The sequence below is a fragment of the Orbicella faveolata genome, unplaced genomic scaffold, assembly GCF_042242905.1.
Source record: "Orbicella faveolata isolate gen_17 unplaced genomic scaffold, um_ofav_v1 contig_2, whole genome shotgun sequence".
Classification (NCBI taxonomy): Eukaryota; Metazoa; Cnidaria; class Anthozoa; order Scleractinia; family Merulinidae; genus Orbicella; species Orbicella faveolata.
The window spans coordinates 31,315,001-31,328,176 of record NW_028301547.1 but is presented as its reverse complement, the minus strand read 5'-3'; the positions used below and the strand labels follow the sequence as shown (position 1 = coordinate 31,328,176).

Here is a 13,176-nt window from a genome sequence, read left to right as displayed (position 1 = left end):
TCGCATGATGCGCGCCACGATTTATATTATTGCTGAGAGTAAATAATTTGCTTGGTTTTCAGCTGTTGAATCATTTATGGCGTGAGTATGCGTGATGTAAATAAATGAAGCAATTGTGTTATTCCTGTCAGTCGCTACCTACTGTACTATACTGTACTAAGCTCAAAATTAGACATGGTAAACAAACGATAATATATAGTTAGACTGCGGCGAGCTGTCAGCTGTCCTAGTTTTCTCTTGATTTGCCGAGCGAAAACTGAAGCGGAAACAAAAATCGATGGAGGAAATCGCGATGCAAAAAAGGACTGTTAATTAGCTATAGTTATCTAGTAGTTGGCGTTATACGGAGAGGCAATCAAAAATTGCAAGATAAACAAAGAAAATTTTATCTTACCTTTAGTCTCAGTGAGAAACGCTGATAAGAAGGGTGGCACAGTGTCCGATTCGGTCAGACATACGTTTGCAAAAGGCCTGCGTGCATTATTCATCTTGCTGTCAGTTATAATTTGACAGTTTAGAAAAAGTGCTGATGGTTAAAAGCTTTTTTACTTTGTGAAGAATCTTTATTTGCATGGATTGACCAATAGTGCCAAGGGAACCACAGACTGTGAGCAGTTGGCTTTTAACGTCAAACATCATCAGAAACAGTCCTTGAGTTAGTTCCAGTCGTGCAATTAGTTTTCCAGCTCTGTATATTCTCTCCAATAATGTACTACTCCAAACACAATAGAACCTTTTACCAGTGCTCTGAGGGACAAGACTGAGAAGCCAGAAGACGTAATAATAAAACGAACGACTTTACGAAATGGCTCATACGCGTTAAGGAGGCACTCCACCACTATAGCTCGAGTGCCTTGACAAAGAATGGCTGTCAAACAAAATGAAAATTGTGGGGATGAGTCATAAAGAAATTACATATGAAAGAAAGAAGCATTTGGCAAAATCACCGAAGAAAAAAACCAAGCGGCAGACTTCCAGGACTTCTAAAGCTTTAACCGCAACATACGCTGTACAAAATTGACATCCGATCAAACTGAATGTGAGTCACAGCAGTACAGCCAAGCAATGGAATCAACGGGTTAATTAACAAGCCATATCCCACTCGGATATTATACTGTATCATCAACTCTCAGAGACAGACTAGAGTCGGATTTTCAGTTTTTGCTCCACTTTCTCTCTTCGCGCAAACTTTATAATTTCTCGATATCGGCCAAAATGAAGAAGGGCATTGAATTTCGCGAAATTTTACAGAGGTAATGAATCAGCATCCGTAATAAGCTAAGGTTTTTCTACTTGTAACAGCAACTTTAAACTAAGGTACACATTCAATTAGTCATTCGCTTGTGCGACATTAATTTTTGCCAGTGGATTTTAGTATCATCGCGATCCTAAAGGGATCTTCTGCGAGAGGTTTCATTTTTCCATGCCAAGATCGGCTACACCAGCTTTCTCGCATGCTTTGGCAATATCCTTCAGTGTTAACTGCCGCGAACCAGTCAGAGGTCATTAATTACGACGCGCGAAAAATAAGTAAGTGTGAAGGCAGCTTTATGCTAAAGAACCGAACTATGGTTACACTCATCACTCAGAACTTCGTTCAAAGAACTCTCATTGGTTGGGTGACTAGAAGGAAGTGACAGTAAAGCAAACTTGGCGACATTTGCATTTACTCGCGGTCCTCGTGACCGCAGCAGTCGACTGAAGAGCTTTCGATGTAACTGAGGCTTCTAATAAACTGGATTATCAGGATTGCTCGTTTAAATAAAGTTGAAAGCGCTATCAAGACTACCATTATGTCAGCTCTTTGTGTTTTATTCATATTTCGTTTTAATATTATTTCAACAATACTTAGAATACAAACTCAGGAAGTTGAACCCTAATTCGCACTCAACCCAACTGCTATTTATAACCATTCTGAATCAAGTGGTTGACAAAAAGCAAGTTAAATGTATTACATACTGATGAAAGAAAAAGGCTCACCAAAATACACTCCTTGACATTTCCATCTATTCGCGATCCGCAACATAAAACCGCTGCCAGACGGCGAGCGAGTGAGCGAGATTAGAGATTGGAAATGAACTGGTCTGCTTGAAGTAGACTTTTCGAACCAAGCCGGACGTTCGATGTCACACAGCTATTATGCCGGAGTATTGCGATAAAAATTTCCCTTGATGGCATTTTGTCTCTAGCGTCAGTTTTCGCTAAATGGTATTTTGTCTCCAGCTGAAAGTGCATTAGAAAATTAAAGGTAAATATGTCTTGACATATAGCCGTAAATAAATAGTCACGCATTAACCCTTGTCAGGCTGTCGACAGAGCACCCTCTTGACCAATGGATTTCGCTCAAGTTCGACGGTTCACAATGTCCTTGTTTGTAACTATAAATTAACCAGCTTCATTTCAATTAAGATGTCTAATAGATTTACACGTTCAAATAACCTGTTCTCAATGGCAAACATCACGCTAGACGAGTGCTCGAATAGATTTCTTTCTATACATAAGTTAACTTGTCAGTAGGATGACAAGATTTGTCCGCAGTTGGATTTTCTACGCGGGCACAAAGCAGCTAGAAAATATTTGTTGAGCGTCGGTAAATGAAAGAAATTTACAAACAAGGCAACATGGCTGTTTAGAACCATCCTGTACGCCTTGTTTCTTTTCCACTTGACTTCAATCCAGACAAATAGCGAACCAAACAGGAACAAGAGAGAGGTGCTTGTGGTGCTGCTTTACCCTTTCACGTCCTGCGAGCATTTAATTACGGTTGACCTCCCGTTCGCAGCAGCTTTTCTTGTGGCTGCAGAGACAGTAAACAACAGCACTTCGCTGGAATTCACTCTGTCGGTCGACTGGAATGATACGCGATGCAGCGAGCTGGTGGGAATCTCCGCCATGACCGAGCAGCAGGCTCGCGGAGTCCACGCTTTCATCGGACCAGGAAATCAAAGTTATTGTGCGACAGCAGCTCGAGTGGTCGCTGCATGGAATGTGCCGATGATCTCTTACGTGAGTTAAATTGCTTTAATATCTCAAGGTCTCGAAGGTCGGATAGTTTTTATGGAAGGGGAGATTGGGATATCTTCTTGTCCTAAACTGAATCTTCTTTATGGCTATTGATCAACCGGTTAACTTTGGGGTCTTCCTTGGGGGTATTTAACAAAAGAAAACTACAGTGACATTTGGAGGGCGGAGGTCGTTAATGCAAGCCATTTTCTCAGTATAGCAACCTTTTATCTTTAGTGTGATTTAATTCTTTTACCGAGGAATCGCACGGTAAATTCGTGTCAACCTAAACATGCGAGATTCATTGACAAAAATTCAAACAGCACGTCGAATATCCTCGAAACGCGGAAGTTTGTTCAGCCGACAATCTCAGGGTCGATGCACAGTCAAACAACGAGTAAAAAGCAACAAGCCTAGTTTAGCCGTGACCATGGTATGTATACCTCAGATTGAGAACTTTCGACCTAGTTTTTGTAAAATTCCACTTCAAGGCAAAACATTTTCCCTCCAAGATCATTAGTATCTCCAGTGTCACTTCCTTCAGTGTCGGTGTTTCACTATTTACTGAAGTCAAGAAGACAGAAAACCTTCAGAGTCGCTTATCACTAGGACCACCTGCATCGAAGTAACTGTGTGACAAGTGTATTATGACAGCGAACTGGCATGCCTACAAGGAAAACAGTTTGGAATCCCATATAATCACTGAGGATTATCCGTTCGACCCATCGCAAAGTTTGCAAGACGGATTCTAAAATACTCCAACTGCTTTAATTGTAATTCTGGTCCAGGACTGTGAAATGGTGATGACTCGAAAATATCGACATCCAAGACTACTTCTCAGCTTTAGTATCCAATATGAAACCTGATCAGAAATTCGAGTTGTATATAAAAACAATATCGATTCTAAATGGTGAAGCTTTCTTTTTGCTTTCATTTTATTAACTTGTGGCCACATGAAAACAAGAGTTCCTGAGCTAGATATCACATCGTAGGATTTCAGTCTTCTTGTCTATTTTTTGTCTAAATAAATCAAAAACAAAATTTTCGAATCTCATCAAGCACGTCTCGCAAAGATTAATAGCTTTTAATACACGTCCGAAAATACCTGCTTTGACAGTCTATTTTAATATTCAAAGAAACTGACGACTGTAGGCTGCCAAGACTTCAACAATCTATGCTATTTTTCTCTCGCAAGTGAGTATTTTATTATTTTCATTTGACATTGTAAAATACAGTTCAGCTCCACTCAATCAATTTGATATGATGTAGGACAACATCGAAACCAAAGAAACCTCAAGTTCGGACTCAGTGGTTGAAGTCGCTTTGCTTTGAAGGCCTTCGCATTCTTTTCGCCTCTAATCGTATCGAAAAGAAATTGCAAAACACATTGCAGTCATCTTATCAGCCTGTGCAATTGAAGACTATATCGAATGCGTCCAGTTGTTGTATGCGTAGATAAATAACTCTTTCGTTGACATTCTGTCGTCTGTTTTAGTTTTGCGACGAAGACGTCGTCACGAACAAACTGCTGTATCCAACCTTCGCACGCACCAGGCCACCCAATTCTCAGTTGAGCAAGAGCATCCTGGCAGTGCTGAAGAAATTTTCTTGGAAAATAGTAGCCATAGTCTATTGCCATAGCGATAACTGTTTCGGTCAACAACCATGGGAGAATACGAAAGAGGACATGAGGACATTCTTTCAAGATAATGGGATTGAAGTTTCCTACGAGGCCAGGATGCCGATGGAACATGAGGAAAGCAAGTTTAATCAAGTCTTGGATGAAATAAAGACAAAGGCTCGCAGTAAGTACAGTAGGATCAGTTTTAAGTTGAGTAACGCTCTGAAAGGAAGTTATGTCAACAAAAATTAAGTCACTTATTGCCGTACAATCATGGGGCGTCTACCCTGTTTCGGTCAAAACGGCGCTAAAATTGACTTAGCACCTTCTAACACACCAAAATTCTTCTAGAACACACACCAAGATGGACAGATAATTCTAGTCTCCTTTGGTGAGGATTTCAGAGTGCAATTCGCAATTGATTGACAATTTTTCCCATGGACAACGACACAACTTCGTGCAAGCATAACTCATGATAAGTGATGCTCGTGGTTGTCCCGATCCCACTTAATCTTGAAAATCGTCGCCCGTCTGGTTCGCAACGGTATAAATAATGAAGAGATAGAAGCGAGGTGAATTAATGAAAAACTTACTGTAAGTGTTCAAGTATTCACTTTTGTAAAAACTAATTGGTGACATTGAAATACCTAGATGTACTAAAAACTAAAAAAGGACAACTGTTACCTACAGTGGAACCCCCTTACTGTGGTACAGTCACCCTGTTAATAAGGCCATCTCGTTATTGCGGCCACTTTATTCTGACCCGAGGAAACGTTCAGTCAGCCATTTTCTTACTAAAGAACCCTTCAATATAGCCACGCTGTTAAAATGGCCAGATTTGTGTGGCCCGTTGGTGACCGGATTAACGGGGTTTCGATGCATTTATAAACGTGAAAACGGACTACAAGTTCGACTAAGCCAAAACTAGTTACCGGGAGAACATTACCCTTTTTGACAGTTGACAGTTAATTTTTTTATTCATTCCATTCGTTGAATGCCGTCTGTGGCGACAAAGACAGAATTTTCAATTTCCCCAAGATGTTAAGCTGATTTTCACTTAGACATGGTTGGGTTTTTGTCCTAGACTGTTGCAGCACGTAGGAACGACTTTCCCTCAATGAATGAAGAAGGAAGGAACTTTATTGAAGGGTATATTTAATAAGCCAATGCTTTAATTTTTTTCAGTTGTAATACTTGCCACATACCCAGAATATGCCCCTGCGTTTATGGTGGCTGCCAAAAGGCAAGGCATGACAAATGGTGACCACGTGTACATTGTAAGTACGATTTCTGACATACACCAGGATCAGGGTCTAGACTACTGGTGGTATGGGATCAGTGGTAAAGTCGACAAAACCGAGGCTGAGAAAGCCTGGCACTCGGTACTTACCCTAGTTCCCAGGCCTTACAATTACACCAAGTACGAAAGGTTCCAGGAGCGCGTAATCGAGAAATCAAAGGTCTTCCCTTGGAAACGACCCGACGAGACCCAGAACAAAGTAAGTATGAACAGAGGTGATTTTATCTAGGACCGAGGCTACTTCTATCGACTTTGCAGTAGGCTTGGGCGTGTTCTACTGCGGCGGTAACTTTACCTCAACGTGCTTGGGAATGAGATATTTCGGATGAGAAGAAGGTGGGCTCCAGGCGGTCTAAATAACAAAATTATCTCACAGACAGAGTAGGATAGGTAAATGTACACTGCTGTAAAACTACGCAATGCACACAACGAGGGTCGCGGTCGCATAAAATTGCAATGTCTAAAAGTTGGAGTATTCCTCAAACGCAGTGAAACAATAAACCCTAACGACGTAAAAGAGAAACGCAAAACTTTTATTTTAAAAGCACGTACGTTTTTCTTTCTTTCTTTTTACCAATCTTTTCTCCTTTCTTCAGGCTTTTCTCACTGTATTTATTGCATGCATGCTTTACCTTGCTCTAAAGGTACTTCGTTATGCTGTCTATCTGTATGATGCGGTTCATTTGTACGCTTTGGCACTGAACAAGACATTTGCAAATCAACAAGACCCGAGAAATGGAACCGCCGTGTTTAATAATATGAAAAGAACAGAATTTGAAAGTAAGTCAATTCTTTGGAGGATTTAGCAACAGTCCTGTTTATAGAATATAGCTATACCCTTCCAAGATAGAGCGAGAAGTTTTCAGTAGTGGAAAGGTGGTACAGTACAGTATCGTAAATTGTCTTTATAACGCAGCTCTATTTTTACGTTAAGGCCCACCGTCCACACGAAAACGGAGCTTTTCGAAAACGCTGGCTTTGAGTTTTAGAGTGAGCGCAAAATATTTTGAAACTGGAGCTTTTCGAAATCGATGACATCTCAACAATGTGATTTCCCTGTCCGGGTTTTCCCAAACACAAATCCAAAATGACCGGTGATTGTTGCGTTTCAAATTCTCAAAATTTTAGACGTCTCACAGCAATTAACGTGTCCGAGGACCGACTGTTGTCACCGTCTCATAAGTTCGCTGACATAGCAAGCAAAGTGTTAACTGCAAAAACGTCAGTTGAAATTTGGTACAGACAGGAACTTATACTTCACATTTCGTTGTTTTGCCAGGTATGGCTGGATTTGACGTACGTGTGGATGACAATGGAGACGTGGAATTCAACATGACACTTCTTGAGTTTGTTAACAACGAGAGTGGTGAGCGTGGTAAGTTCCAACAGTAACATTCCGAAAGTACCTTCCTCTGGAAAGTAGCTATCTTTCCAAAGTCTACGTGGCAATAAAATCTCACGGTTGTTTCACAATCGCAAAAGCAGCCGGTGACTCTACGAAAGCAGCAACCTGAAAGGTACCATGACTTGGTAAAAAACCGTGGAAATTACAAATAGAACGAGTGTACCAGACTAATCTGCTCTGGTTATACTCAAAAAGACAATACATTACTCTGTTATTCTCTAGCACGGTATAAATCCTTTTCATGCTCTATCCTTTTTCAGTTATCTCTATGAAACAAAGCTGATTCCTTCCACCACTTGTTTTTTTGAAAATTTTTGTTGCATCTTTTTTCTTGTATTGTAGTTCGATACATCGCCACACATACGGTACACGTTTTACTACCTGAATATTAACGAGTGTTGTTAATGTATTCCTATCTTTGCTAAACAATGACAGAACTAACTGTCAACTCTCGATGCGCTGCTCAATTTTATCCGATAATTGCCGTTTAAGCAGTACAACAGTATTTTTTTCTCGTTAACCATAGAAATGAAGACTGTGGGTGAATTTAAACGAAATAAAACAGATGCAAACCAAATCCTTGAACTTATCCCTGGGATTAATATCACTTGGTCTGAGGATGGTCGACGGACATCTCCTCCAGCAGACAGACCTGTGTGTGGCTTCATGGGCGAGCTTTGTCCCACACCTTCACCGAGTAAGTGGTAACTGAAAACATGGTGGTATCAAAGCCTTGTTTTTTCTACAGAAGTAAACATGATAGCAAAAAGAAGAGTTGATTAGTGAAAGTGTTAAATGCAAGGACAAACGTAAATAGGCTTTATCAACTAAGATGCACGAGGGTAAAATGCCAGAATCGCGACTTCAAAAAAAGTTACTTTAACTTACAAATTAAATTGTTCTAAGATTACAACTAACTTATCTACTACACTAGCACTTAGAAGTACAGTGGAACCTCGATTTAACGAAGTCGCTGGGGACCGGCCAAATTTGGTCGTTAAATCGAGGGTTCGTTATATCAAAAACCTCGATATAACGAATTTGAGGGGAAACGATCAAAATGTTCGTTATATCGAGGTCATAGTTAATGATTGATTTGTAACACAGGTGAGTTCTGTCACGCAATCCAAAGGAATTTTCGTCATCCAGAAGTGCCGCGTTTTGAGATGCAATTCATTAAGCATGGTGGCTTTCAGTATCAATTATTTTCACTTTTGAGCAGACGCGCAGCTTTTGTTTACAAAAAAACGACACTTTCAGAGTAGCGATTTAAAAATCTTGCAACATAGAGGTTATACAGAAAATTGTCTATGTAAACAAGGAAACGGGCTTTAGTGTTGTTAGGTTGCACTACCCAACATTTCCGGATTTCAAACAAGATAGAGCAGAAGTTAATTGATGTCGAAATACTATAGTGCCAATGTCTATGACATATAATAAGCCGTTGACTGAAAGATTGCTGTCTCTTTACCATAAGGATTACACGGATTTGTTGACTGTTGATCTGTTCAGCGTTTATCTTCTGTCGCGTGTTGACATTGTAATATCGAGGTAGATTTTGCGTTTGGGCTTCCGGATTATGTTCGTTATATCGAAGAATTCGTTATATCGAGGGTCGTTATATCGAGGTTCTATTCCATACATTTTACTGTAACTTTGGCCGGGACATAGAATATCGTTCGTTATATCGAGGACTTCGTTAAATAGAGGTTCGTTAAATCGAGGTTCCACTGTACTCGTTCCAGTACTGATAAAGAAGACATTCATGATGGTAAATGTGAAGCTCAATGAAATAATGAGATGTCCAACATGTATATCAGAGGTGTAGGACTATCGTAAAAATATTCACGATGGGGTTGGAAAAACAAGATAAGCAAGATAAATTGTGATATGAGAAAATAATAATTAATCAAGAGTAATACTTATTTGACCTGTTTTACTCTAAGGTCCTACGCATCAAAGGAACTCCATAGCAAACATCTCAGCTTCTGTCGTAATTTCGTTGCTTGTTGTTGTTTGCGCATTTTTGGTAATCTTTTACTACAGGTAAGATTAGTAAAATATTAGCACTCCATCTTTGTCCTTAGTTCGTTGACCATGATAGCTTACCGCTATCAATGCGGAAAGTAGCGTCGCTTAATTCTTTTAGGAACTCTCCTTGGAAAAAAATTTTTGAAGAACAGCAGCTTTTAAATCATTTTATTCTGTGATTTAGTTATACTTTTTGTACTTTTAATTGATTTTATCTCTTATCTCTTGTATTTTTATTCGTTATATTATCTCATAGTTATGCCATAGTTTTAACATCCGTATTGTACATAATTTTTAGAGGGCCACTGGTTTGTTAGTATTTTCATACTATTTTAGTGCTACCCTCTTTAAATAAAGTCTTTACTTACTTACTTACTCACTTACATGGCCAAGAAACGAAAAAAAGCAAGATTCGAAATAATTTGACGAAAACTGAAAACTATCATGTTTCTCCTTGCTTTGTTTCATTAACTTCTTGGTCGACGAATTTGAACTAACTTAGGGAAAGGAGACTCGTTGTTTATAACTAAAATTTCTTCTTCTCTTTTTTTACGAGCAAGACGCTTGCTGACAAACAGGTGTTTCTAAAACGGACACGAGCCCAGAACCTTCTCCAAGGCATACTCCTTCTCAAGACTAGACACACTTCTCTAAAGTAGACCTAGGACTTTCATCTTAAACGGAAGGGAACGATTGTAATAACGAATATATTGAGAAATGCATAATTTACAACACTGGGTTGTAACAGGGGAATGTAGAGGATATTTTTCACGGCGCAAGTGACCATTAATTTTACCTACTCTTGGACCGACTCCTTTATTGTACCATTGTACGTTCTATTTATCGTGAGCTTATAATACGTTTACCCTCTCAGAAAGCACACGTTTGAGAAAGAACTTGCGAGTCAGATATGGAAGGTAAACTACAGAGATATTGTAATTCGTCCCCCAATGGGTATCGGCATGTCCAGGCTGTCAACCATAAGCGAGGTATAGTTCGTATAGTGTGATCGTCCGGGTGAGTGTAGTTCTGAAAAGAACTGTTGTTGGTGACTGACGTTTCGACAACCTGAGCGGAAGTCATCTTCAGAGTCAAGTGAATAGTGTTTGTCAGTCGATGATGTTATAAGTCTGGTCCGTTGAACGTGATTGGTCAGTATAGCCATGATGGTATTGGCTGAAAGACTCGTGTAAAGTTTGTCATCAGTCATTGGTGGGTTTCGATCCGTCTATTGTTAGTCAAGTAGGTCGGTTTTTGGTCCGTCTATTGTTAAGTCGGTCTGTTAGAAGTCCGTTTGTCGGCTTCGTTTCTGTCGTGAATAAGTCGTTTGTAAGGCGCCGGTAGTTGTTGACATCTGTTAAGAGGCGTTTGTTCTAGGTTAGGGTACCAGCTGTCCAGAGTCAGTCGTTGAAAATAGTTTGTACTGTAGGTTAAGCACTGAGTAGAGTCCCAGTCAATGGTGTGGTTTGTCAGTTGATGATGTACAGCAATGTGATTGTTGGCATCACCATTTCTCGTGGCTCGTTTGTGTTCAGTCAGTCTCGTGTTAAGGTTTCTGCCAGTCTCACCAATGTAGGAAGCCTGGCAGTCGGAGCATTTGATCTTGTAAACTGCTCCCTGTCTGTCGTTAGGTTCGTCTCTGTCTTTCACGTTGGTCAGTAAGTGTCGTAACGTAGTTGTAGGTTTGTGGGCTACACGAATGTTGTAGGGCTGTAGGATCCGTGAGATGGTCTCAGAAGTGCCCTTAATGTAAGGTATAGTCACTGTAGTAACAGGTGTAGGGTTCCTGTTCGTAGCGTCAGCTTCAGTAGGTCGGTAAATGTTTCGTCTAATAAAGTCAGCGTTGTAGTTGTTTTTGTGAAAAACACGTTCAAGGTATCTGTTTTCGTCACGTAAGCTGTCCGGTGTGTCACAAACTAGTTGCGCTCGTCTCGTCAAAGTCTTTATAGCCGTGGCTTTGTGAGAAGTCGGGTTGTAGGATGATTCGTCAAGTAATCTGTCGGTATGCGTCGGTTTTCTGTACACTGTCGTTCGTAGTTCGTTGTTGTCGCGGCTTACCAAACAGTCTAGAAAAGGAAGTTTTCCATTTTCTTCGATCTCTTTAGTAAACTGGATGTCGGCGTTCTGTTCGTTTAGGTGGTCGTGAAAATCGTCAATTTCGTCTTTGTGAACGGCGGTAAAGGTGTCGTCAACGTAGCGTAACCAAAGCGGTATCGTTTGTCGGCAAGTTGCAAGGGCGCGTTCCTCCACGTGTTGCATCACAATTTCTGCGACAACAACAGAAACAGGCGACCCCATTGCTGTTCCATGCAACTGTTTGTAGTGTTTACCGTTGTACTGAAAGTAAGTCGATGTAAGGCAAAGGTTCAGTAAGTCCATGATGTCTTCTGTAGGGAACGGTAGTTTAACAGTAGATTGTTGTATAGCGGTCTCGGTACACTGTAATGCCAATTGAAGTGGAATACTGGTGAACAGTGATTTCACATCAAAAGACACAAGTTTGTAGTCGTCAGGTATCTGAACTGTCTTAATAGCGTCAATAAAGTTCTCCGTAGATTGTAGTTTGCGTCTTGATTTGTCAGTAAGGGGTTGCAGTATGGTCGTCAAGTACTTAGATAGTTGATACGTAGGGGACCCACAGAATGACACTATAGGTCGCATCGGTATACCAGGTTTGTGCAGTTTCGGTAGTCCGTAAAGTTTCGGTGGTTGAGGTACTGAGCACCTCAGTCGATAGTAGCGTTGAGTGTCAATAGCGTCAGTCTTTTTAAGTATATTGCTGTTAAGTTTACGTTGAAGTGCTGGCGTCGGGTCCCGTTTAAGTTCTTCGTAAGTTTGTTTGTCGTTAACAAGTCGTTAACAAGTGCGAAACCCACCAATGACTGATGACAAACTTTACACGAGTCTTTCAGCCAATACCATCATGGCTATACTGACCAATCACGTTCAACGGACCAGACTTATAACATCATCGACTGACAAACACTATTCACTTGACTCTGAAGATGACTTCCGCTCAGGTTGTCGAAACGTCAGTCACCAACAACAGTTCTTTTCAGAACTACACTCACCCGGACGATCACACTATACGAACTACTGATACTCCTGGGTTCAAACCATTTACTGCATAAGCGAGGTATGTATTTCTTTAACAGCATTAACATGAAGTTTATATTCTCCTCCCTTCGCTTCTCTTTACAATCTCTTAACTTCTGTTAGCTTCGTCTCTCTCCCCTTCTCTTCTCTTCTAATCTGTTCTTTTCTCTTCTCTTCTCTTCTTAATCTCTTCTCTTCCGCCTTTGTTTTTTTTCCCTCTGTCTTCCCTTCGCGTTTTCTTCTCTTCTCCTCTCTCTTATGCTGATTATAATCAGCATGATTGCTCTTAAACAATTTAAAAGAATCTAAGAAAACTTATTTTAGACATTTATAAAGCAAATTTAGTAAATAAGAAGCTTTAAATTTTTGGCCTTCATATATACACGCCCATGTTGACCACGAATCACAGAATGTTTCTACAACTAAACATAACCAGTGTCATGTTTCCATGATTTTAGATATCTGGCTCAAACAGAAGACATTCCGGCATTACTGTGGGAACCTTTAAGGTGTGCAAGCTGGGTGTTTTATATCACAGATTATTTCGGCAATGAGGTAGAAGGTTTCTGACAGGCGCAGGCGTCCTTAATTGTGATACCGTGAGGATACATCCACAGAGCGATACAAGCGTAAAAATGAGCAAAAGAGATCGATAGCCATACGATTTTGTCCGTTTGTTTTTGTTGTTGCGTTGTTGTTTTAGTATTAGTTTCGTTAAGG

General features: G+C 40.3%; 1 protein-coding gene across 1 annotated transcript in view; it reads left to right on the top strand.

The window, feature by feature from the left end:
• Positions 1 to 1,568: 1,568 nt before the first annotated feature.
• Positions 1,569 to 13,176, top strand: part of LOC110051585 (speract receptor-like) — a 28,712-nt gene continuing 17,104 nt past the window's right edge. Inside the window, exons 1-10 of the mRNA XM_089289380.1 lie at positions 1,569 to 1,619; positions 2,602 to 3,006; positions 4,499 to 4,808; positions 5,810 to 6,123; positions 6,569 to 6,704; positions 7,204 to 7,299; positions 7,856 to 8,026; positions 9,276 to 9,375; positions 10,235 to 10,349; positions 12,915 to 12,965. Of these exons, the coding sequence (XP_089145506.1) occupies positions 1,569 to 1,619; positions 2,602 to 3,006; positions 4,499 to 4,808; positions 5,810 to 6,123; positions 6,569 to 6,704; positions 7,204 to 7,299; positions 7,856 to 8,026; positions 9,276 to 9,375; positions 10,235 to 10,349; positions 12,915 to 12,965 (1,749 nt within the window). The remainder of the gene's footprint in view (positions 1,620 to 2,601; positions 3,007 to 4,498; positions 4,809 to 5,809; positions 6,124 to 6,568; positions 6,705 to 7,203; positions 7,300 to 7,855; positions 8,027 to 9,275; positions 9,376 to 10,234; positions 10,350 to 12,914; positions 12,966 to 13,176) is intronic.